Genomic DNA, 24,645 nt, shown 5'->3' with positions numbered 1-24,645 from the left:
TGCTTCTTCACTCTAATTATTTAAGTAAATTTCAGTTATTCGTTAACACATGTCGTCATTACCGTGTCAGCTGTATGATATTGCAGGTGTGAATGTGTTCCTAAAACACCACCACTATCCACGCCACCCCGAAGTGTGGCGAGGGGCGACGGAACGCGTCCTCCGACCTTTTCATACCCCCACTATCCATGTCGGCGTGGAGTTGATTTTATAAAGTATGGCGAGCAGAGCACTTCGGCCTCGGTGGCTCGCTGCACTCGCCACACTTTATAAAACCAACTCCACGCCGACGTGGATAGTAGGGGTATGAAAAGGTCAGTCGGACGCGTACCGCATCCGCTCGCCACGCTTCAGGGTGGTGTGGATAGTGGAGGTGACGCAAAACAATGGCATAGGTGCTTTGAATAGTAAGCACCCATCACATCTCTTAGTAAGCACACATCGCATCTCATCGCATGGGTGCTTCTACAATTAAATATCGCATTGCACCCTGTGTATGGTGCCCTCCGATCCCATGCAATATTTCATTGTATAAGCACTCCTGTGCATTTAATATGGACATCGCATCGCACGGTACTATACACGCTGTACGATCCGATTTCACTACGCAGAATAGCCCAGTACGCTAAAAGCCTTTTCGACCCTCGAGACAGCGCATCGCCCCGAAATACATGTGCACACAATTGATCAAAATTGTGCATCCAGGCTTGATACCAGGCTGATGTATGGCCAGATTTACAGTAGTGTAAAAGTTTTCAGTGAAGGAAAAGTCTTTAAAAGAAGTGAATATATTTCCACAGATCTCCATTTTTTTATGCATTGTTTTGTATAAAACAGATCAAAGCAAATTCCCCATTAGTATCTCTAGACATGAAAAGCACTCACAATCCAAAGAATGTACAACCAGTGGAACAAAAAAGGGTTAATGAACATCCATACTTAATAGAAAGCTACCTTAAAAATGCATATAGCTTTGAAGCCTATCAAAGCCCCTTACAGAGGAGAACACTCGTTTTCTTTCAAAAAAGCATACAATTTCAAATACCTTAAAGAAAAAAATTACAATTTTTAATAAAAGTAGCATGAGAGACACAGCTTTCTATTGCAGCTTGGGGAAAAAGAGAATTAATTCATAGCAAGTGCTCTACACTTCATCTAAGCAAGGCAGATTAGGTCAACTGTTCCTTTTCAAACAAGCCATCATTGGCCAAGTCCCAGTGACTACATATGTAAGGAGAATATTTGGTTACCTAGGAGACTGCAAGTTGCCCACTCAGACGCATGCTTTTGCAATTTATGACCATTTTTAAAAAGTCAGTTTTTTTTTTAAAGAGGTGGAACAGAATACATACTGAACAGATCCATTAAGCATTGCTTTGAGTATAATACTCAAAAATGCACATGTTTTATATTACTGGCCTGTAGTAGGTTAAATTGCTCTTTAGCCTTACAATTAACTCTTTATAATGTTCCAGCATATTCTGAAGAGCTCTACAATATGGGAGGTGATAATAAAGACAAATTACAATCCACAGTGAAACAATATGCACATCACAATCGCTTTTATAAGGGATACTTAAAAGGAGTACTTTGCATATGATAAATAAAAAAAATATACAACAGTTTAGGAACTGTTGCTTGTGAGATACACCTTAACACTTTGATTAAACCTGAGTTTTACAATAGCTGGTGCATTAAAGGCTAAAGCAGGCATGTCCAACGTTGGCCCTCCAGATGTTGTGAAACTACACATCCCAGCATGCTTTGCATTAGTTTTAGCATTCTCTAATAGCAAAACTGTGGCAAAGCATGCTGGGATGTGTAGTTTCACAACATCTGGAGGGCCAACGTTGGACATGCCTGGGCTAAAGCATGTATTCAGGACCCCATGAAATGAAAAGAGGGTACTTATGTATTATCACGGCGCCCCCGATATTGATCGCGCAATGTTTTTATCGCATCGCATGCCATACACCCGATGGCATGCGATTTTAGCCGCGTATTCGATTAAAAATTGTATAAGCACCCTAATGGGTGCTTACAATGTTAAATGCACCCCCAAGCCACCCCCCATTATAAACGTGAACCCGAAGCGTGGCAAGCGCAGCGAGCCCGCGAGGGGCGGCGGTACGCATCCTACGACCTTTTCATACCCCCACTATCCACATCGGCGTGGAGTTGATTTTATAAAGTGTGGCGAGCGGACGCCTATACCTGTGAAGTTATGCGTGTCCCCTCGCCACGCTTCGGGCTCGCCACACTTTATAAAATCAACTCCATGCCGACGTGGATAGTGGGGGTATGAAAAGGTCGTAGGACGCGTACCGCCGGCGCTCGCCACGCTTCGGGTTCCCGTTTATAGTGGGGGGTGGCGTGGGGGTGCATTTAACATTGTAAGCACCCATTAGGGTGCATTTAACATTTTAAGCACCCATTAGGGTGCTTATACAATTTTTAATCGCATCCCATCGCATGCCATATACAATGTCATACAATTTTAAAATTGCATGACATTGTACAACATTGCGCGATATCGCATACCATCGCATGCCTTATGGTATGCGATGAGATGGGCGCCGTGATAATACACAAGTACCGAAAAGAGCTGTAGTGGGATGTTCTAGAAAAAGCCAATACCCTTTTCAGACCGCACTCTCAACTTGGGTTATTACAAGGTCCTTACATCATCAACCCGGGTGAGGTGCGGTGTGAAAGCACACACACAGGAGTTCAACCCTGGTCACGACCAGGTTTGAACATGGCCCAAGGTGCAGTGTGAACGAGTAAACCATGTCTTGTTCAGTTTCTGATTAGAACATCAGTTTTAGTAAAACAGATTCTATAGCAAGAGATATACGAAAAAAAAAATCATTATAATTAGCACAGATTTAGAACTCTAATCAGGACATTTTGCAAAGCTTGCAGAGATAAATTGGAGAGAGAGACTAAGGGCCTGATTCAGAGATGCTCGTGTTCAGAGCCCTGCAAACGCACGCCAAGCCCCGGCACATCCACGCCCCTTTGCATGGCTGCGAACACATAGGCAGCAATGCACACAAAAGATTCCCCCCCTGCTCACAGCGTGGAGTGATCTAGGACTCATTAGGCGCAGCAATGGCCATGTGGAGGTGGTTGCTGATGACATCAGTGGCCCTCCATTCTGACAGTGGGGAAACGGCCCGAAAACGCACCCAGAGTGTTAATCACCCTGTGAGCGGAGGCTAGCCTTTGCTTGCTGCCATTGGGTGGACAACTTGTGCATGCGCACAGCGTACCATGGGGGTTATTCTGGTTCACTCGCAAAGGCACAATCACTCTCTGGACAAAAAAATATGCACTGCAGCTGGGGCAGATTTAACATGTGCAGAGACAGTTAGATTTGGGTGAGTAATTTTGTTTCTGTGCAGGGTAAATACTGGCTGCTTTATTTTTACACTGCAATATAGTTATCAGTTTGAAGTACAAACCCCACCCAAATCTAACTCTCTCTGCACATGTTACATCAGCCCCACCTGCAGTACACATGGTTTTGTCCATTAGAGAGTGATTGTGCCTTTGCAAGTGAACCAAAATAACCCCCCATGTGTGGTCATTCGGTAATTGCAAGCATGTGAGGCTGAATCGGCCCATGGATACCAAACACTCAGCATACCTGCAAAATGACAGGAGCCAATCGGTTGCTACCTCTTCGCTCTCTATACTCCATAGTAGAAGACGATTCATGAGCATGCGGTCTTGGAGCATGGTTGTTTTTCAAATAACCCAGAAAAAAGGTAAAACTTTGTGCGTATGTAGGATACTTTCCATAGTCATTTTACACAATTAGTAAAATACTTAAGAATCCACCAGAAAATGTAAGACAGAATCTGCCTACAACAATGCAAAGAAAACTACGCTATGGCCGGTTACCAACCCCAAACGCCGGCTTCCTGTCAGTTGCAAGGGGATTGTAAAGACAAGTAATCACTGATTTTTGTCGGTTTGGCCTTGCACATGCGTGCTATGATCCATCTGCATGCGCAGTGGTTCGATAATCGATTGGCTTGCGAATTCTCACAACAGAAATCAGGTATTAAAAACCTACTTTGGCACACAAGAGCAAGACTTTCCTGTCACACCAAGCCATGAAAGTAAGGACATTTGCTGTTCATATCAAAATAATAATCACCAGGCTTATGGGGCAATCCCACTGTATAACGTTTCAAAACAGGATATCCTGAACTTTATAGTTCTGTATTTTAATTAAATATTTGGTACAGAGAAAAAAAATCCTTAGCATTTAAATATTATAGGGATTGCCTACCTCAATTTGCCAGAAACTGCGGCACTCACATCACTTGGGGCTCAACATGTCAAGTTATCTCCAATGAGGTCTAATGAAAAGAACTGAGCGGGGTGTAGCAAAGTCAATTCCAAGGACATTTTTCCAATCCCAGAATTTGGGATTCAGAAATGCTCAATCCCAGGATTGGCTTTCCTAATAAATAAAAAGGCCCCGGCCGCCCTGCATATTTACCTTCATGGCTGAGTGCAGGCGGGAGCGGGCCGGGAGCTGTGAGTGCGGGCGGCTGTGAGCTGGGCCAGGGAGTGATAGGAAGTGGTACTTGTTTCCTATCTGGGCGCCCACGATCAAAATCGCGGTCATCGGGGGTAAAAATCGCGGTGATCGCGGTCATCGCGGGCATCGCGGGTAAAATTGGTTGGTCGCGATGCCCGCGATGACCGCGATTTTCCCATAGGGAACAATGTTAAAAAGGCTGATTGACCGCGATTTCACTGTTAAATGGCTCAATTGACCCGATTTCGCCATATTAACCCTGAATTAGGCCCAATTAACCCTTAAATGTCCCCAACAATTTTTAACGCCACCCCACGATCCACGCCAACCCGAAGCGTGGCGAGCGCAGCGAGCCCGCGAGGGGCGGCGGTACGCGTCCTCCGACCTTTTCATGCCCTACTATCCACGTCGGCGTGGTGTGGGAATATAATAGTGTGGCGAGCGCAGCGAGCCACCGAGCCCGAAGCGTGGCGAGCGCAGCGAGCCCCGCGAGGGGACGCGGATACCTTCACAGGTAGACGCGTCCCCTCGCGGGCTTCACAGGTGTCCGGGTCGCCACGGACACCTGTGAAGCCCGCGAGGGGACGCGCATAACTGTGAAGGTATCCGCGTCCCCTCGCGGGGCTCGCTGCGCTCGCCACGCTTCGGGCTCGGTGGCTCGCTGCGCTCGCCACACTATTATATTCTCACACCACGCCGACGTGGATAGTAGGGCATGAAAAGGTCGGAGGACGCGTACCGCCGCCCCTCGCGGGCTCGCTGCGCTCGCCACGCTTCGGGTTGGCGTCGATCGTGGGGTGGCGTCAAAAATTGGGGGGGACATTTAAGGGTTAATGGGCTCTGTGGCCCATTTAACATTGATTCCTATGGCAAAATCGGGTTGATTGAGCCATTTAACACTAAAATCGGGTCCATCGCGACTTTTAACATTGTTCCCTATGGGAAATCGTGAGCATCGCGTCGCGGGCATCGCGGGTACGTTTATGGCCGGCCGCGACGCGACCGACGCGATTTTTCAGGTTTAACATGGTTTTCAATGGGAAAATCGCGGGCATCGCGTCGGTCGCGTCGCGGGCAGGCATAAATGTACCCGCGATGCCCGCGACGGGCGCCCAGATAGGAAACAAGTACCTAGGAAGTTGCTGGAGGCTGTCGGAGTGTCTGGGAGCTAGGCAGGGGAGAGCTGCATTGCTGCTGGAGGCGCGTCTAGGAGCCAGGCGGGCATCTGGAGCCAGGCTGTGGAGCGATGCAGTGCGGCTGTGGGCGGGCAGAGCAACTGTTCAGCCAGCACTTTGACCGTCACGCTGCACAGAGCCGCAGGTCAGGCATCGGGAACAGCCGGATAGCATCTGAGTGAGTGCTCAGACATTGCCCGGCATTAGACTGCGCATGCGCAGTCTAAACTCCAATCCCGGGATTGAAATCCTGGTGTTTTGAGGCCAAATCCCGGGATCCCGCTGATCCCAGGATTGGCTACCCTATATTGAGCTACAGAAAAATGTCCCAAACCTGTGGCACAGTACAGCTACTATTTTCAGATAACAGTGGGGTTCCCCGGGAAGCGTTGGAGGCCACACCTATTTGTCACATATGGAGCAGCATGCTATATTAAGGGTTGCATGTTATAAATTGGATGTCCCTTTAATGTCCCCGCATCAACATTGCTTAATGACCAGTTGCAAGGAATAAATCAGTTATAGGGATGAGTGCATGCAATACTCAGGGGCTAATGTAATAGCCTGCGATTTGCAGGCATCAGCGACTTGGCTTACTGGTGAAGTAGCAGATCATTTAAAGGCAAAACCAAGTTATTACACCATTCCTCTCACATTGGTCTGCATTAGATCTTAAATGCGTTCCCGAGCAATGTTAGTGTAGCCACACTAATTTATTTTAGGCTTTGTTTGAAACCAAGAGGTAATGTAGTAGAGAAAAAAAATGAAATTTTAAAACAATATATATTTTTTTTTTTTAAACCTGAAAAACAAAGTATCAAAAAGAGACGGTGTCATTTGTAGACTTCCTTAACAGCAGATGAAGTTGAAGAAATGGACAAATGGGTATCTCTGCTTCCAAACTAAGGAATTTAAAGGAATTGTGGTGTTCAGGAATGATCCCTGCTGTGTCACATAGGTGCCTTTAATGGTTTTTCCATTTCTTCATAGCGCTCAAATGGCTCAAACTGTTGTCCCCTCACATAGAAAAAGTAGATATGGCGTTAAAGTGTTCCACATTCATTTCAATTTAATTTAATTTGAACTCTTAGGGGGGTATTCAATCTCTCGCCGATATTCCCGACGGCTTTGAACAGAGATCTCTGCAGAATGGGCATGACTTTAGAAGCAGTCAGGCCCGTTCTGCTGAGAACGGCCGTGGATTGACGAGCTCCCGGCTGCAGTTTCACGATCCACGGACGTATCTTGCTGCCGTGCCCCCTTTTTCGGCATTCAGGACATTGAATCGTGCCTGCCGATTCTTCATTGAGCCAGCCAAGAACGGGACAGGGTCACGGCTGTGGGGCCAGCCTGATGGTTGTGAAATATCCCCCTATGAACGCTAGCTCTTTTCAAGTTGTCAAAGACTGCTGATACCTCCTCTTAGAGGATGAGGTGTCACTGCCATGTAACAAATATAGTGTATTCATTGCATGACCAGTAGCCCTGTAAAACACTGCAGCAATGCAGTGGATTAGCACATACATGTATTCTATAAAAATTATGTAAAGCAGGCATGTCCAAACTGTGGCCCTTCAGCTGTTGTGAAACTACACATCCCAGCTTGCCTTGCCATAGTTTTAGCATTCCCTAATAGCAAAACTGTGGCATGGCATGATGGGACTTGTAGTTTCCCAACAGCTGGAGGGCCATAGTTTGGACGTGCCTTATGTAAAGCAATAGCCTATTTGCTTTACGAATAAGCTGTTTGTAATACTACTAAAATCAGTTTATCATTAATCATCTTAATAATTAATATAAAATCTCAGTCAGTTGTTTATTTTACTCTGAATAAAGTGCCATTTGTCAGTATAACATAGTATATATTTCACCATTGCACAAATTACTAAAAAGGTGGTAAACTACTGTACCATAATACCAAAAAATCCAACATAGTAAAAAAGTTTTGCCAGGATATTTCCCTCCAGGTCTGTTTTGGCATATAGCACATAGACCATTGGGTACTTGTTTCCTAGAACGGCCACAATCGCGGGCATCGTGTACCTTTAAGTTAAGGTACACGATGCCCGCGATGGACCCGATTTCCTTTGAAATCAGGTCCATTTTGCCGGCAAAGGGAAAATCGCGGGCATCGCGACGGTCGCGACCATTAACATTGGCCCCGACGCGACCGACGCGATGCCCGTGATTTTGCCACAGGCTTCCATGTTAAAATATTTTTTAACATTGAAAATCGGGAGCATCGCGTCGGACTTGTGCCATTATAATGGCACAAAATGAGATGGACTTGATTAAGTCCATCTCACATAGTAAAAAATGTGAAATGGGCCAATATGACCCATTTCACATTATATATGTCCCCGTCGTCACCCCACAATTAACGTGAACCCGAAGAGTGGCGAGCGCAGCGGTGCGCGTCCTCCGACCTTTTCATTCCCCTACTATCCACGTTGGCGTGGAGTTGAGAATATGAAGTGTGGCGAGCGCAGCGAGCCACCGAGCCTGAAGCGTGGCGAGCGCAGCGAGCCCCGCGTATACCTGTGAAGTTATACGCGTTCGCTCGCCACGCTTCGGGCTCGGTGGCTCGCTGCGCTCGCCACACTTTATATTCTCGACTCCACGCCGACGTGGATAGTAGGGGAATGAAAAGGTCGGAGGACGCGCACCGCTGCGCTCGCCACGCTTCGGGTTGGCGTCAATCGTGTGGGGGGGGGGGGGGTTTACGTTGTAAAATTGGGGGTCAAGGGAATATTTTACATTGAATCCAATGTAAAATCGGGTCCCAGGGACAATATTCACATTTGATTCAATAAAAAAATTGGGTCGGTCGCATCACATGCGACCAAATCGCATGCGATGCGACCGACGCGATATTTCCGACACGACTACCCCGATGGAAATCGGTGTGGCCGTGCTAGGAAACAAGTACCGACCATTGTTAGTTATGACTACAGCTAAGAAACAATATTGCATGTTGCTATGAACAAAATCAAGCAAATTGTAATATCCTTAAAATGGGTTCTGTATGATTTCCCGGCATTCAAAATACCGTCAAGCATCGGCAGACAGCCCAAATACCGACATATGTAAAATGTCAACATTCATTATGCCACCATGGCCCATAAGCTGACATTCAAAATGTCGACATGGTAGGGTATTTGGGAGGTGTCTATGCCAACACAAGAGTACCGTGGACTCTCATCATGAATTGGGCACAGTGCAGAGCGCATTATAATCTAATTTATAATCTTAAAAAAAAAAACATGAAAAACTCATGTTGACTCTTTAATATGTCGAAATTTTAAACCTTGGCATTTGGGCAGTGTCTGCATTTTGACCGACAGTATTTTGATTGTCGGTAAATTGACTGCAAAACCTTAAGAGATATATTACTGTATATCCCAAAATTTTTTTATGAATGAAGGAGAACTCCTAGAAGGAGATTACGTGGTTGATGTACCAAAGCAGCGAAACCTCTGGAGAAGTTAATGATACCAATCAATATCTTCTAAAATGCTACTGAAAGGGTTACCTCGAAGCTAATTGGTTGCTAAGGGCAACCTCCACATTTTTCACCGCTTGACACATCAACCACTTTTTTTGTAAGAAAACCCTCTTACTCCTATCAGGAGAAACAACAACAGAACTATCTCCTGAATGGCGAGTCCTGGCACTGGACAACTACTGGCGATGGCGGTGTTAGGTATTTACACATAAATGCCTCCTAGGTGGTGTTTCCCTTGTCAAGTCTAATGGAGTGGAGATCCTACATTCTTGGTCCTTCCATGCTCTGGAAGAGTTTGTGGTGATCGTTTCTTCGACCTTCTGTTAGTCATTAGGATGGATGATTAAAGGATTCTCTTTCAGTCTCGAATCTGTGCGTCCCAATTTAAAGATAGTTCTAAAGGTTCACAGCAGACAGATCAGAATATAGTTAATAGAATTGCTTCAAAAAGAGTGGTATCAATCTTAATGTTCATCAGCTTAATTAAAAATGAATTGCTACAAACTCCACAGAAAACCACTAAAGTCTACAAAGTGTGAACTTCAGAGATCTCGATCTTGAATTCCAGCGGTTGCAGAATGTGCACCTGGGTGCTACACTTAGGGCAAGTAAAATACATGTCAGACATGTAATGACTTTTAATGCAGTAGTAGCAAAAGACATGAGTGCAGCCTATCGTATGAGGCATAGTTGGCCATTCTCCACACAAGCAGCACTCCTTGCAAATGACCGCTACAGAGGGATCAGTGCGGCGGAGGCCCTTCATTGGCTTAAACCAAGAAAATAGCTTTGATTTTAGCTTTTGTGTGTTAATGAGGGGAAGGAGAAAAATCAAGAACTCTGCAAAGCCATGCCACAAGATTTCCCTGTTCATGTACTCAAAGCCTACTTGTCTTACATCTTGGGGTTTACTAAAAACGGACCGGATTCTTAGGAGGCGTTCGGTCAATGTAGCAAATTTTCCCTGTTGAAGAAAAATCAAAAAATTCAAAAGTCCGCAAATCTTGAGTAAGCCGGATACAACATTAATGAAATACTTTGCTCTTTGAAAAGATGATCCAAAGGGGTTGTTACTGAATAAGTCATAGGACCGTTCTTCCAACCATTTGCCCCCAACTGTAAAAAGTGCAAACCATACTTTTTGCTGCTTATTAAGCGGGATATAGTTTTTAGTCTGAGATACGTCATTTTTGTATTGAATGCTCAAAATTGCCTGGCCAACAGTTGCATTCCTGGAGTAGACAGTGTATCGCCACAAAAACAACCATAAAAATGCCTTAATTTCTGGCTCAAAGCGAATTAATAGTCCAGGTTTGAAGCCTTGAAAACAACTGTTAAACTGTGTCCAGACCAACTGCTCCAGCGCCTTGTTTAATTCAATTGCATCCAGTTGACTTATTCTCAACACAGGATTTATGTCTTCCATACTGTTTTCAGCAGCAGCCATTTCTCCTGTAGAACAAAAAATAGTTATTAAAAAAAAATGATATATACATATATATATATATATATATATATATATATATATATATATATATATATATATATATATATATATACGGAAATACAGTATAATGACTTTGTATTTGAGGTCACTTATCTGCAATGCAGAGAACTGCAATGGGGGCAGCAATGACACCAACGTATGCCAAGATATTTAGGTCCTCTTTTGAAGAGCAACATCTTCCATTAACGAGGTCACTAATGTCAGCTTTTCTTAAAGACTATATAAAAGCCTGTCAAAATTATTTTGCAATGTGATTTCACTTTGAGCTATGTCAGTTTTTAGCCTACAAACTCTCCACCCTATACCCATCTACTCCTACCACCAATCCCTGTCTTCACAGCTCCCTTTCTTTATCCAGCAAGTTTGAAACAGATCAGGGTTCCTGGAAAAATAGCTTTCACTTTTCGTTATGACATCTTTTAGCACATAAAGGAGTTATTTGGCCCTTTGGGTGGCCTCTATTGGTCAATAGTGGTACTTCACCTCATAGAGGTAAGGAGTAGGTTTGAGGTTAGAGATTATGTTGATTTATATTTCTAACTTGGACAATTCAACAGAACAACTTTGTCACTATTGACACGTATGATAAGTTCACCAAGGTCTAAATCAAACTAGCTGTAAGCCAAAGCCAACGCTCCATTCAGATGTCACAACAACAATCAAAACCTCACAGATCCTAACGTCCTTATATACTAATGAGACAAACATCAACAACTCTTCTTGCATCTAGTCTCCACCCATACAGATTGAAAAAAAGAATCTCCCTAGATCCTAATTCTTATAAATCAGCCAACCCACCTTCAATGAAGAATGAACCTCAGTAGATATCCAGAGGATGATGGACAAGTTCATAACAAGAGCATAAAGTAGAAACCACATCAAGGAGGTCCAATGTCTTTCTTGTGAAACACTTCTACGCAAAGACACTTCTAATACAAAACATTGACCGTGCTTTACAATAATTCCATGATTTTACCAACAAATAATAAATAAAACATTCAGAAAGCTCATGAATATGTGCCCACCAATTTATACTGATAAGACATTACCATCACTTAACCAGTCACAAGGCACCCAAACGTACAGTACTACATCTATTCAACATAATTTGAAATTTTGTAGCATCTTTGTTGTGTACATTCTGCTTTATACACAATCAGACAACAAAAATGACTGCTAGACCTAAGCAAGTTACCACAGAATGGACGTCACAGACCGCATATGCACAACAGCATTGTACAGGGCAAGTGATGTGACCGCTAATGAGATAACCTCATGTTAAAGCTTACATCTGCTGTTAATGTTTTGGGCATGGCAGGGAGGGAGGGGATAGCAGGAAGAGGCAGTGCGAGACTGACAAGGCCGTGAGTGGCAGGGAACAGCAGAGGTTGGCAGTGAGAGATAAATGCCCTTATTGCCCACCTATAGATATCTGCATGTAAATTAGGGAGTAAAGAGTGCAGAGGCTGCTGGGTAATGATTCGAGAAGTCGTAAGTAACAGACAAATCGACTGAATTTTCAGGCTCCTTGTATCACTGGCTGAGAGACCAGAGAAGTCAACATCCTGATGAGTCGCGACACCATGCCGAGTTGGCTGCAACCCACTTTGGGGTCAGGACCAACAGTTTTAGAACTGTTGACTTAGAATATACTAGAAAGACAGAACACTCTGTAATTGAACATAAGATTTATACTGACCATGTGCCAATCTCCTCTACAGGTGGATGCTAGTATAATCTCCTTCTCCAGCTTGAAGTACAGTGGATACACAGCCTTGTTACCCAATTTGCCATCATGGGCTTAATGAACACTATAGCTTATATTGTTTTCTATAGGCTATTACACAATGTCCTTTTTGTTTCTCTCTCGTGCATCCCCTGTATCACTGGGTTTCTATAGCAACCACCTGGCATAAAACCAGCACCCGAGTCCTTCTCTGAACCCTTTTCAATCGCTCTACATCAAAAACTCCCAGCCAAGGTCCTTAAGGTAGTGTACATTCTAGGACCCGTCATGTTTGAAAACCCATGCAGTTCTTGTTCCCTGCCTGGGGTGTTGCTGTCTGTTGTGGTGTTTCTAGCACAGGTCTAGTTTGCATATCACCACTGATATGCAAACCATACCTGTGCTAGAAACACCACAGCAGACAGTGACACCCCAGGCAAGGAAGAGGAACTGCGTGGTATTTCAAAGATGGCGGGTGCTAGAATGAACACTACATCAAGGCACATTAAGGAGGGAAATACAATTGGGAGCAAGGTTCAAAAAAAGACTTGCACCCAATTAGGATTACCATGGGTATGCTGCTCCCCATACTCGCAGTAAGTGGTGCAAGGAAAAATAAAAAAATACTGTGATCACACATCCCATTTTCTGTCCACTAATTGTATCAAGGGTTGTTTCCTGCAATCACGGAGTTCTTAAAATATTTCCAATTTTAAAGGACAGTTATACTTGAGCACAGGTGACTTATTTGGTACCAAAGTTATTTTGATTTAACCATCTCTGCTCAAGCATGTCTATCACTAAAACATGGACTGTTAGTAGGCCTTGAGCACTGAGGTTGAGAACCACTGGTGTAGACAATGGAGTATGGTCACCTCTCTCCTTGGTCTCCCCAACAACATTAACAGTGCTGATCACACGGCTAATGTCTGCTTTTTTTTAAATAATAAAAATAGGCAAAGCCCTGCACAGCACACATCATCGCAGTGTGCTGAGCGCGTGTCCTGTCATGTGCTGAGCGTTCGTGCTGCAGCAAGTCGCTCAGTATGAAAAGCCTGGTCGCACCATGTATACGGAGCTTTACTGTTTCTTGTACATGATCGCTTATATTATCATATACAGTTTGTGTTTGCTATAATGTTGTCACACAAACATTTAAGGGGTTCTTTTTCCACAATGGGTGAAGATTATTATCCTATTTTGATGTAATTATGCTGTGACAAAGCCACTTTCCAACACGGTACCTATTTAAATCTGGTCAATTATGTTGGCAATTTTACAAATAAATTCCTTAAACGAGGCCACTTTATGCGGTAATATGCGCACTGGTGTGGGGATTGAAATTTGGAGTGTTTTTTTTTATTTTCATTATACATAAAAATATATACATTTTTACATATATAGAAAATAAGCAGCACTCATGAAAGTGAAATCAAGGCTGTATACGCTGAAACATTACCGCTGAACGAGAATAATGTGTGCTTGAGAGTGCAACATGGGTCCCGACCTTTTGTGGTCAAAAAGATTGCTTTCAGAAGACTTAAATGTGTCTGCACATTATGATAAAGTATTCAATTTTAAAGGCCAAATTGCCACAACTGTGCACACTATCCGTACGCCAGGACAGCAAAGTGTTAGCTGAAGCTGTTCATTTAATCCATGCAGCTGCTTAATCCATAATTGGCTGACTGGTAACGAAGTGAAAAGGCACCAACAGCAAATCACAGATTCCTCTGCTGGAGTTTTACACATCGGTATTATCAGCAAAATGGCTAAACAGGGACAATTACTTCAGCTTTCACAGGTGAGGCACCAAAGTGAGGGTCAGAAACAAAGATGTAAGCCGTAAAGAGTGCTTGGCGCCTAAAGGAGGCATTAAGCAACAAGGTGCTCCATTGTAATGCAATAAGTGGTGTTTTTGGTTTAGTTTGGATTTTAAATAATAATTAAAAATAAAGCGGTACCGAGACCCAAACTTGCATACATAAAGCAATTCATCCGAAATGAAAATGCTTCTAAATGATCAATAAAAATGTATTTAATTAAAATCAACATTGTCTAAGACCAGATCTTGCTGTGTTATATGTCCCAAAATGAAGGTGGTAATGAAAATATTTACTAATACATTGCCATTTACTACTAATATACCAAAAATCCAAAGCGGAACATTGCACACATTCAGCAATGGCAAACAATACAAAATAGTGGTGCTTCCTAAATATTGGGGAATTTCAGTAACACCCTGCAAATGTGCATCTTTCAAGTGGCCGACAATAAGGATCCTGCATTTGACATTATATTGTTTACCCTGCCCATAGCACATATTGATAGTTGACCCCTCCATGCCTGAAATATAGGGAATAAATAACAAAAGACCTGATTACTGCAGGTGGGCACGACTACTGTATTGTGATTATCTGATAAAAGAATAAAATCGTATGGGGGGGGGGGGGGGGGGGGGGGTGGGAGTGGAAAACTGAAATGCACGGCAGCCCAGGGACTATTCAGAAAATCCTCGACTCTTTGCTACCTATTGACATTCGCTCAACGTCACATGAATATCATGTTGTAACAAAGAATAACCCCAGATCCGCAGACAAAACCTGAGAACAAAGGGAGGTTCCCTCTCACGAGGTCACTGCACTAACAAAAAGAAAAGTCAAACCACTGAAGCCAAATTGTGCACATGCATAAAATGTAGAGGCGAGCCCACCACAGCCATTTGTCGGATCGTATTCCCACTAGGCCAATTTAAGTGAGCACCCTCCAAGTAAATGGTATGTGATAGTATGTTTGCAGAATTAGATTTCCCTTTATATTGCTGGATGTAGGCAAGCATTTGTTAAAGGGATTGCACATCAAAGAAGAGCAGCAAAGCTTAACCCTTTCACTGTCAGCAGTTCTTGGAAGAAAGAGCAAGTTCTAGCAACTAAAAAAAATATAACAGTACGCGTGTGCGTATATATATATATATATATATATATATATATATATATATATATATATATACACACACATATATATATATATATATATATATATATATACACACACACATACACATATATACATACACACACATACATACATACACACACTTGTTGTTGAATAAATTAGAAATGAAATAATAATTGATAAGGTATTTCCAATACAAGGACATTATAGGGTTGATGCAGATGCAAAGTTGAATGTGCATCAATTTGTGGAGCATATACATCGTACATCTTCGCACTGCGCAAACATAAGCAGTGGAAGCATCAAAGTACGGGAGGTGTAAATTCGTACACATTTCAGGGGATATCCTATTATCCTCAAAGCCGCTTTGACCGATGAAGGCGACAGGATATCGCGATTAATGACCGATTGTCATTATTGCAGTATCCAATTGGCGGCTGATTTTATTGGGTTAAAATTGACCTGGGATCGGATGAAAACACACTGAATCAGGGATAAATTCCCAATCCCAGGTGATATTGCAGGTCCCGGTAGCCGATTATCGGGGATTATGCTTCATAACAGCGGTTATCAGGGAGAAAAGGATACCAGCATCCGGGCTAATAGGATAGCCCTGGCTGAACCTACAAGCAGAGGTGAATCATCGCTGCTAACAGGATATCCCTCTTCTATCTCATTTATACATTATTATTATTATACTTTATAGGTCCGCAGCGCCGTACAGAAGGCAGAAATAATAAGATAGAACAGGGCAAGGTTGGTAAAACACAAATTGTTTAACCCTTTCAGTGCCAATGTTGCTGTGAGAGATTCTCAAAATATCTGCTAAAAATGCCATTTTAGCTGATGCTAGGCAGAGGCCTGGATTAGTGTGAGACGATCTAGCAGCTCCTCAGCTGCTAGATCGTAGGAGATACATAATTTGTGGTCATTTTGCATAAGATGTATTGCATGCGATCCCATTCACTGCCCCGGGATACAATGAATCCTATGTGCAGCGGCACCAATCACCGTGTCCGATCCGTGGACCTGGGCGCACCGGATGACATAACATTTGACACTCTTCACACAATTTATTGGCTAAATGCATCTGCTGTGCCCTATATATCAGTCGCTTGTGGGATGAGAAGCTAAAAGTAAAATGTTCCTGATTAAAATCATATAGGGAACACATACACACAGGGCTCGACAAATCCCGGTCGCCAGGTCGCCATGGCGACCAGATTCTGCTTCCTGGCGACCAGATTTTTTTTTTAATGGAGGAAGCAGAATCTGGTCGTGGCAGCCCGACCTCCCCCGCACACAGCCCACTGAAGCAGCCTGGCCTCCCCCGCACAGTCGACCGCAGCAGACCGGCCTCCCCCGCATAGCCCACGGCAGCAGAACGGCCTCCCCCACACACAGCCGCAGCAGCCAGGCCATCCCCGCACAAGCCCCAGCAGGCAGCAGCCGGCCACCCCCCACAGGGCCCGCACACAAGAATAGTGTTCGCCGCGCCCTGCCCGTTTTGTAAGTTACTAAGGCGCCCTCCCCAGACTGCTGACACGCCGACCTCTGTGGTGTTTCAGCGCAGCGCAGGAATTGCTGACAGCCATTCTCAGCAGAGCAGAGGGAGAGGTGAAACAGTGGTGTGTCAGCGCGGTTAACAGTGACTGTTAGCTCTTCCCCGCTGCGCTGATATGCTGCTGATCACCTCTGCTTAGAGTGGCTCACTAGGGCATTATATCCATGGCACTGCTGGGGGCATTATATCCATGGCACTGCTGGGGGCATTATATCCATGGCACTGCTGGGGGCATTATATCCATGGCACTGCTGGGGGCATTATATCCATGGCACTGTCTGCTGGGGGCTTTTTGTCTGTATCCCTGCTGGGGGCTTTTTGTCTGTATAGCTACTGGCAGCATGGCATTACTGGGGGCATTATATCTGTGGCACTACTGGCAACATGGCACTGCTGGGGGGGCATTTATCTAAGGCACTGCTGGGGGGGCATTTATCTAAGGCACTGCTGGGGGGGCATTTATCTAAGGCACTGCTGGGGGGGGCATTTATCTAAGGCACTGCTGGGGGGGCATTTATCTAAGGCACTGCTGGGGGGCATTTATCTAAGGCACTGCTGGGGGGGGGCATTTTATCTGTATCACTACTGGCAGCATGGCATTACTGGGGGAATTATATCTGTGGCACTACTGGCAGCATGGCTTTGCTGGGGTGCATTTATCTATGGCACTGCTGTGGGGCATTTATCTATGGCACTACTGGGGGGCATTTTATCTGTAGCACTACTGGCAGCATGGCACTACAGGGGGGGGGGGGGGTCAAATGCCCTCCCGTATGAAAAATGTGCTCTGCTCGGTGATCAGCACCCTGCCCTAAAATAAGTCCAATAGTGAACACTACAAGCTCCAGCAGGTGGCCACCCCTGCACACAGCACCAGCAGGTAGCATCCTGACCTCCAGTGCGCACAGCTGCAGCAGCCAAGCCACCCCCACACAGAGTCGCAGCATGTCCAGCTCCTCCTTCTGCTGCGAAGCCACCATGTACCCAGCTGCTGCCACCACTAACCCCCAGCCGCTGTTGGAGCAGGGAGACTTCCTTCCCCTGGTGACCAGCAGCTGCTCAGCCAAAGCCCCTGGGGCTGGACGGTGAGACCTGACCACTCCAATGGCACACCTCCAGCCTTAACTACAGCCTACTACAGGCCTGCCCTGGGGAAGGCCAGGCTGGGGGGCTCCCACAGTGGCACCCATAGCAACAAGAATTTACCCCTGGCAGAGCATGTTAACCATTGGTATCAAGCATGAAACCCATATCAACGAGCATGTAGGTAAGCGGAACTTATGTCTCATAATATGTAATTATGGCATATGGTATTATACGTAATAGGCATTACAGTGTGTGGCATATTGTGTAATGAGCATTATGATGTTTGGTATAAATGTGTGTAGTATATATTACATATGGCATGTATTATGGCATTTTTTTTTGTTTGATTTTTTGGTGCACGGCTTCGGCGCGCACTGTCCCTTTTATTTTTATATCTGGCTCCTACATTTTCATCCTGGCTCCTAGATTTTATAGAAATTTGTCAAGCCCTGCATACACAAGTTTCACACCCACTATGCCAACAGTGACTAACATTGTCGCAGCACTTCTTAAGGCATTTTATTGTGGATGCACTGACAACATTCTCCTTACAGGACCAATCACATATCTGAATTTCACAAACCTCCCCTTCTCACCACTACAATGAACACTATAGGAACAGAAGAGTCACAACTAGGGAGGTGCAATATGTGCAGCGGCCCAGAGTACAGGGGTGCTAACCAGTGGCCACCTGATAACTGTCTAAATCAAACTGAATGCCCCCTCACCATTACCCCTATCGCTGACTCACACTACTTCTGGCTCCTCTCCTGGATGCAGTCACCACATTCTGGTGTAGATGTATGAAGCACTGATATGGGAGAAGAAGTGATAAAGTGCCTGGTACTTTATCACCGGCCAATCAGTTCCTAACTGTCCCCTTTTAAACTCAGCCTGTATGTAACTTAACAGTCCGGATCTGTTTGGCCGATGATCAAGTACCAGGCACTTTATCACTTCTTCTCCCTTATCACTGCTTCATACATCTACCCCACAGTTCTGTATGAAATGCAGACCAGCTTGTGCCCTCTCTCCCCAAGGGCCAGATGTACTAAGCTTGAAAAGTGATAAAATGGAGAGGGATAAACCACCAGCCAATCAGCTGTTACCTGTCATATTTCAAGCTGCAAGCAGGCTTGCACTCACTGGATAAACAAACTACATACTCATCGTCATCTTTATTGCGTTCTTAGTGTTCATTCTAGCACCCGCCATCTTTTAAAACCCATGCAGTTCCTGTTCCCTGCCTGGGGTGTCGCTGTCTGCTGTGGTGTTTCTAGCACAGTTCTGGTTTGCATATCAGTGCTGATATACAGACCACACTGTGCTAGAAGCACTACAGCAGACAGTGACACCTGAGGCAGGGAAGAGGAACTGCATGGGTTTTAAAAGATGGCAGGTGCTAGAATGGCAGCGCCCCGCTAAAACAGCCTGCCTCCGACCCCTCTGGTGTGACCGGGGAAGCCCGGCGCTGCTGTAGATAGCGATGCCCGGCGCTTCCCCAGCAGTGTAGAGCCTTCGGGGTGGCCGGGCCTGCCCCCTTCAGTGACGCCAGGCCCACCCCTTTTCTTGACGCCGGCAGTCGGGCCCGCCCCTTTCCATCCCGGCACGGGCACGCCTTTTTTGTGACATTGGCGGCCTGGGAACGCCCAAAACAGTGACATCAGCAGGCCCGGTCCGCCCCCCCCTTACTATGCCCCTGTGCAGCGGTTCCCTGCCCGCCCTAGTTCTTAGAAGTAACACTACACTAGTGTTCTGCTGTTTTTGTTGTGTTAATTTATTATGATTTAGTTATCTTTGGTTGCTTTATAATTTTATTACAACATAAAGATACTATTCAACAGAGATGTTAATGGATGTGCTTGGTGTTCTGCATAACCCAAATCAAATCTGTAAAACGGTTGGGTACATTTATTAACCTGGAAAGGCATTCTGAGACTTGGAGTTCCATTCATTGAGAGCCATTATGAAGAATTTCCAAGCGCAACTGCAAGTAGACCAATAATGTGTATTCTCCTCTAACTTCAGCTATAATATTTTACTTGCAGTAATAGAGAACATCCATATGGCAAAGTGTCACTCGAGGAGCCTGGTACATGGAAAATATGATTGTCTCTATCATTTGAATGACATAGATGTTGGTATGCATTTGCGGTATGGTACAATACACAATACTGCTTACCTTTGCAGACAGTGCTGGAGAAGACTATGTTATTCTCTGGTCACTAATCACTCCTTTATATAGAAACTTTGGAGAAAAAAAACAAATCAATTTATAAAGTCCATACAACAAAATCCAACAACATACTTTGTACACATATGCCACTGTGACAGGAAAGACAAAGTCATCACACTATTTATGACGCATACGTTACACCTACTGTATTACACAGCCATAACGCAGCACCTTAACAAGTGAAATATGGTAAAAAAAAAAAGAAAGAAACCACAGGCCTGGGCAACCTGTGGATATGCAGCTGTAGTGAAACTACAACATCCAGCATGCACTGACAGTTTAGTATTCTCTAATAGAAAAACTGTGACAGGGCCTGATGGGACTTGTAGTTTCACAACGTTATCGACCCTTATTCTGGTTCACTGGCAAAGGCAAATTCCTTCTACAAATGGACAAAACCATGTGCACTGCAAGGGGGCTGATGTAACATGTGCAGAGAGATTTAGATTTGGGTGAGTTATTTTGTTTCTGTGCAGGGAAAATACTGACTGCTTTATTTTTACACTGCAATATAGATCTCACTTTCAAGTAAAACCCCACCCAAATCTAATTCTCTCTGCACAAGTTACATCTGCCCAACCTGCAGTGCACATTGTTTTGTCCATTTGAGAAAGAATTTGCCTTTGCCAGTGAACCAGAATAAGGGCCATGGTACCCATACACTCGGAATGCGATTTCCCAATGCATCCCATTGCATTTTAAGTGCTTTTTTCCAGCAACCAATGTCTCATGCCACCTGTAATCGGGTGCTGGAAGAGAGCTGGTGGGCATTAGTGGAGCTGGCGGCAGGGGGGCTGGTTTGCGACTGTAGTCAGCGGCAGAACTTCAAAAAACATTGAAAAACACTGGGCATCCCTCTCATTGGCTGAGAGAGCTCTTCGCCAATCAGAGGCCTCACATTTAGGCGGCCACTGATTGGCTGAGAGAGCTCTCTCTCAGCCAATTAGAGGACTGACCAGTCTTTTGAAATGTTTTTCAAATTCTGCCGATAACTACTGCGCCCACCAGCCCTCCTGCCACCCACCGATGGCATTGTGAGCAACCGCATGTGGTTGAAAAAGGGAGGTATCTAGGGGCTACCGCAATAAAAACACAATATTAATGATGTCACCCAGAATGCCAGAGGCCACACCCCTTAACATGTAGCCACACCTCCTTTCCAAGAGCAGGGGGACCTCTGGCCACCCAAGGTTTCACTAACCCTGGTGCCACAACTGCCACCCCTCCCCTTTCTGAATGTGCCATGCTACTTTACAACTACACATGCCCAGACCAATGTTAGTACATCGTAAGAAGAACAAGGCAAAGGTAAAAAGGCATAAAGCCCACTACATTACAAAAACTTGGGGAGGAGGGGGGGGGGGGGCATTTATGGGTCTAAATACATTATTAAAAATAATAAGGTCCATATTAATATTTTAAGTAGGAACCTGAGATTGGCTTCCCTAATTTAATGCCCCCCCCCCCTCAAACCCGGCCACGCATGTGCAGGCAGGGGCATTGCAGCTGGGAGCAGTGCGGAAGGCAGGGGTGTACGGCGGTGTCAGGAACAGCCGAGCAAAAGTGGGTGACCGGGTGAGAGGGTGATGCTGGAAAAGACCAGGCGGCAGTGGCGCGGCCTGCGAATCGTGACCTCTAACTATCACCTTGCGCAGAGTTGCATGCTGGGGATCGGGAACAGCTGGGCAGCATCTGAGCGTTGGGTCAGATGCTGTCCGGCAATAGACTGTGCATGCATGCACAGTCTAATCCCGAAATCCCGAGATTGGAAACTTCAATCCTGGCAATTTTGGGGACATATCCTGGAATCCTGACCACTCTAATTTTTAGTAATAAAAGTGTAAAATAATATTTTTTTTATTATTATTACTTAATAATTAAGAGTTAAGCTGACCATACACGGTCCGTTTAACGGATCCGTTTGGGACTTATATAGTTCACATAGCATCGCATTGAAAGCCTTGTGCATGCAATGCGATGCAATGTGATAACCAGCTAGTACAAAAAGTATGTGCAGCACATACTTTTTGAACCGTACAATGAGATGCGGGGAGCGCGCATCTCATAGTACAGAACGGACGACGGTCCGGGAACAGACCATCTATGGCCAGTTTAAGAGATTATATTTGCCATTACGGTGTCATATATATGATTTCATTACAAAGGAAGGAGCATAACTAACAATTTGCTTATTTGCTTTAGTTAGGGGACCATATATTTTGTAATATTAGGTATGTAATGGCCAGGGATCACAGAACGGGGATTATTTATTATTGCCTGGGCAAGAGCTGATGTCTGTGAAATTAGTGAATACAATAATAACACTGAATTGTTGTTTTCCTATACAGCTCTTGGTCCTGAACTAACATCCCAGCATGCACTGCTGCAGTATTGCTATTTCGCCATGCTAAAACTGTAGCAAAGCATTCTGGGATGTGTAGTTCTACAACAGCTGGAGAGTTGAAGGTTCCCCATCTCTGTTTTAAAAGCGCTCTCTCAGAAGGGCCCTTCTTAGCAATCGCTTTTAATTTCTGGTCTAGTGTGTATGGAGCTTTACGAAGGCATTCCCTCCACTTAAAATGGAACACACATGGTTTACACAGGTTCTGTGGCCGATTAAACCAGTCACAGAACCTGTGTAAATCACCAGTGTCCTGGTTTACATGGATAATGTGCTAACCAGTACTGGTCATAGCCATCATGCATACAGTAAATATACCACTGCACAGTTCTTACAGGCACCACCTGTTGCTTAGATCTGCCATGTTCTAATAACTCCCACCTAACTTGGATGCGTGAACACAGGAAGCCGGATAGCGCTGCCCTTACCTGCAGGGCATAGTACAGGAAACCAGCAGGTCCCTCTATAAGGATGGGGGAATAGTAGTCTCTCTCCATATGGCTATCATATCACCAAATACTGGCGCTGCTACTGCAGATGCGCGCGCACACAATGCAAAGCTGTCAGTCTGCCGCAGAGACACGCTGATACATGGAGGTCTACACTACATGGAGTATAGAGCAGACGACTCACATCAATGCAGCAGCAGCACTGATCTCCAGGGACTCCTCACTCCCTCTATCTGCTGCTGTCTCTGCGTGTGTCCTCTGCTCTCTGTCTCTGTGACTGTGTCATCACGTGACTCACTTCTCTACGGAGGGAGAGATGGTCCAATACACCACAGGCACTGTGACATCCGCGCAAGCCACTTGACTTCGCTATCCAGCTAGATTCAACGCTGATGCCCTTTGTTCCACGCAGATTCTGATCCATGCATAACAGGGTGATTAATTAGGAGTCATGCGTGCACACAGGTGCATTAATAACATTTTAGAAAATAAAATCATGACAGACACATATGCTACATCCAGAAGAACCCCAATCAACCAGAATAATTACCCCCAATATGTGTAGCACATTTAGGAAACAATGTCAAGTCATGTAATGATATGATGCAGGTACTAGGCCTTGGAGAGAGATAAAGTATTAGCCAATCAGCTCCTGCTGCAATTTGACAGGCTGTGTTTGAGAAATGACAGTTATACCCCTATTTACACTGGAAAGCGCTTTCAATAGCCCGGGCAACATTTATCAGTGTGATAGAGGTATTAGTAGCTGGTTGGCTGGTACTTTTTCTCTGTACAAGGCTTATTCCATAGACACCATAGCACAAGGGAAAAATCCCAGATTTCAAATATTTGCCTTTGGAAATATCCATATTTTTTTCAAGACTGACCATCTGCAGTACAATACAGGCCAGGGCTCACTTTAGCACATCAGGACCCTCATTCTCATTGACTCGGCAAGCTGCAAAGCCAGCAGCTTATGGAGTCTCAGATCGCCCACCCTGCTGATTCGCTGCCCCCTGCTGCTGTATCTCCTCATAACTTTGCGAGGGGGTGTGTGTCCATACCTCCCAACATGACCCTCTCCAGGAGGGACACATTGCTCTGTTTCTGGATTTTCCTCTTAATTTATGATTATTATCACCTGTGGTGAAATGCCTTTCTCATCAATAAAGCTGTTTAAAACAGGTGATGGTGATCATACAGTAAGAGAAAAGTTCAGAAACAGAGCATTGTGTCCCTCCTGGAGTGGGGCAAGTTGAGAGGTATGTGTGTCACAAAGGGCCTTATTCTAGTTCACTCTTTCTGACAAAATCCTTCTTAGATGGACAGAACCATGTGCACTGCAGGGGGGCAGATGTCAAATGTGCATAGAGAATTCGATTTGGGTGAGTTATTTTGTTTCTGTGCAGGGTAAATACTGGCTGCTTTATTTTTACACTGCAATATAGATCTCACTTTAAAGTAAAACACCACCAAAATCTAA

General features: G+C 44.8%; 1 protein-coding gene across 2 annotated transcripts; it reads right to left on the bottom strand.

The window, feature by feature from the left end:
* Positions 1 to 8,454: 8,454 nt before the first annotated feature.
* PEX2 (peroxisomal biogenesis factor 2) lies at positions 8,455 to 23,501 on the bottom strand. Of its 2 annotated transcripts, none has more exons than XM_083187287.1 (3): positions 23,142 to 23,501; positions 20,259 to 20,324; positions 8,455 to 10,690 (listed from the first exon to the last, which is right to left on the bottom strand). In XM_083187287.1, the coding sequence occupies exon 3, from the start codon at positions 10,683 to 10,685 to the stop codon at positions 9,765 to 9,767; it is 921 nt and encodes a 306-aa protein (XP_083043413.1). In that variant the 5' UTR covers positions 10,686 to 10,690; positions 20,259 to 20,324; positions 23,142 to 23,501; the 3' UTR covers positions 8,455 to 9,764. The 2 variants fall into 2 exon arrangements, with proteins under 2 accessions (XP_083043413.1, XP_083043412.1); XM_083187286.1 differs by having other exon boundaries at positions 23,347 to 23,501.
* Positions 23,502 to 24,645: the final 1,144 nt, after the last annotated feature.

This window comes from Crinia signifera, chromosome 5, assembly GCF_055691185.1.
Source record: "Crinia signifera chromosome 5, ASM5569118v1, whole genome shotgun sequence".
NCBI classification, from domain to species: domain Eukaryota; kingdom Metazoa; phylum Chordata; class Amphibia; order Anura; family Myobatrachidae; genus Crinia; species Crinia signifera.
Note: the sequence above shows the minus strand (reverse complement) of the source record. Positions and strands in the feature narration are given on the sequence as shown.

Excerpts from the sequence above, each read along its gene's own strand:
- PEX2 (XM_083187287.1), bottom strand. The coding sequence starts at position 10,685 with ATGGCTGCTGCTGAAAACAGTATGGAAGACATAAATCCTGTGTTGAGA.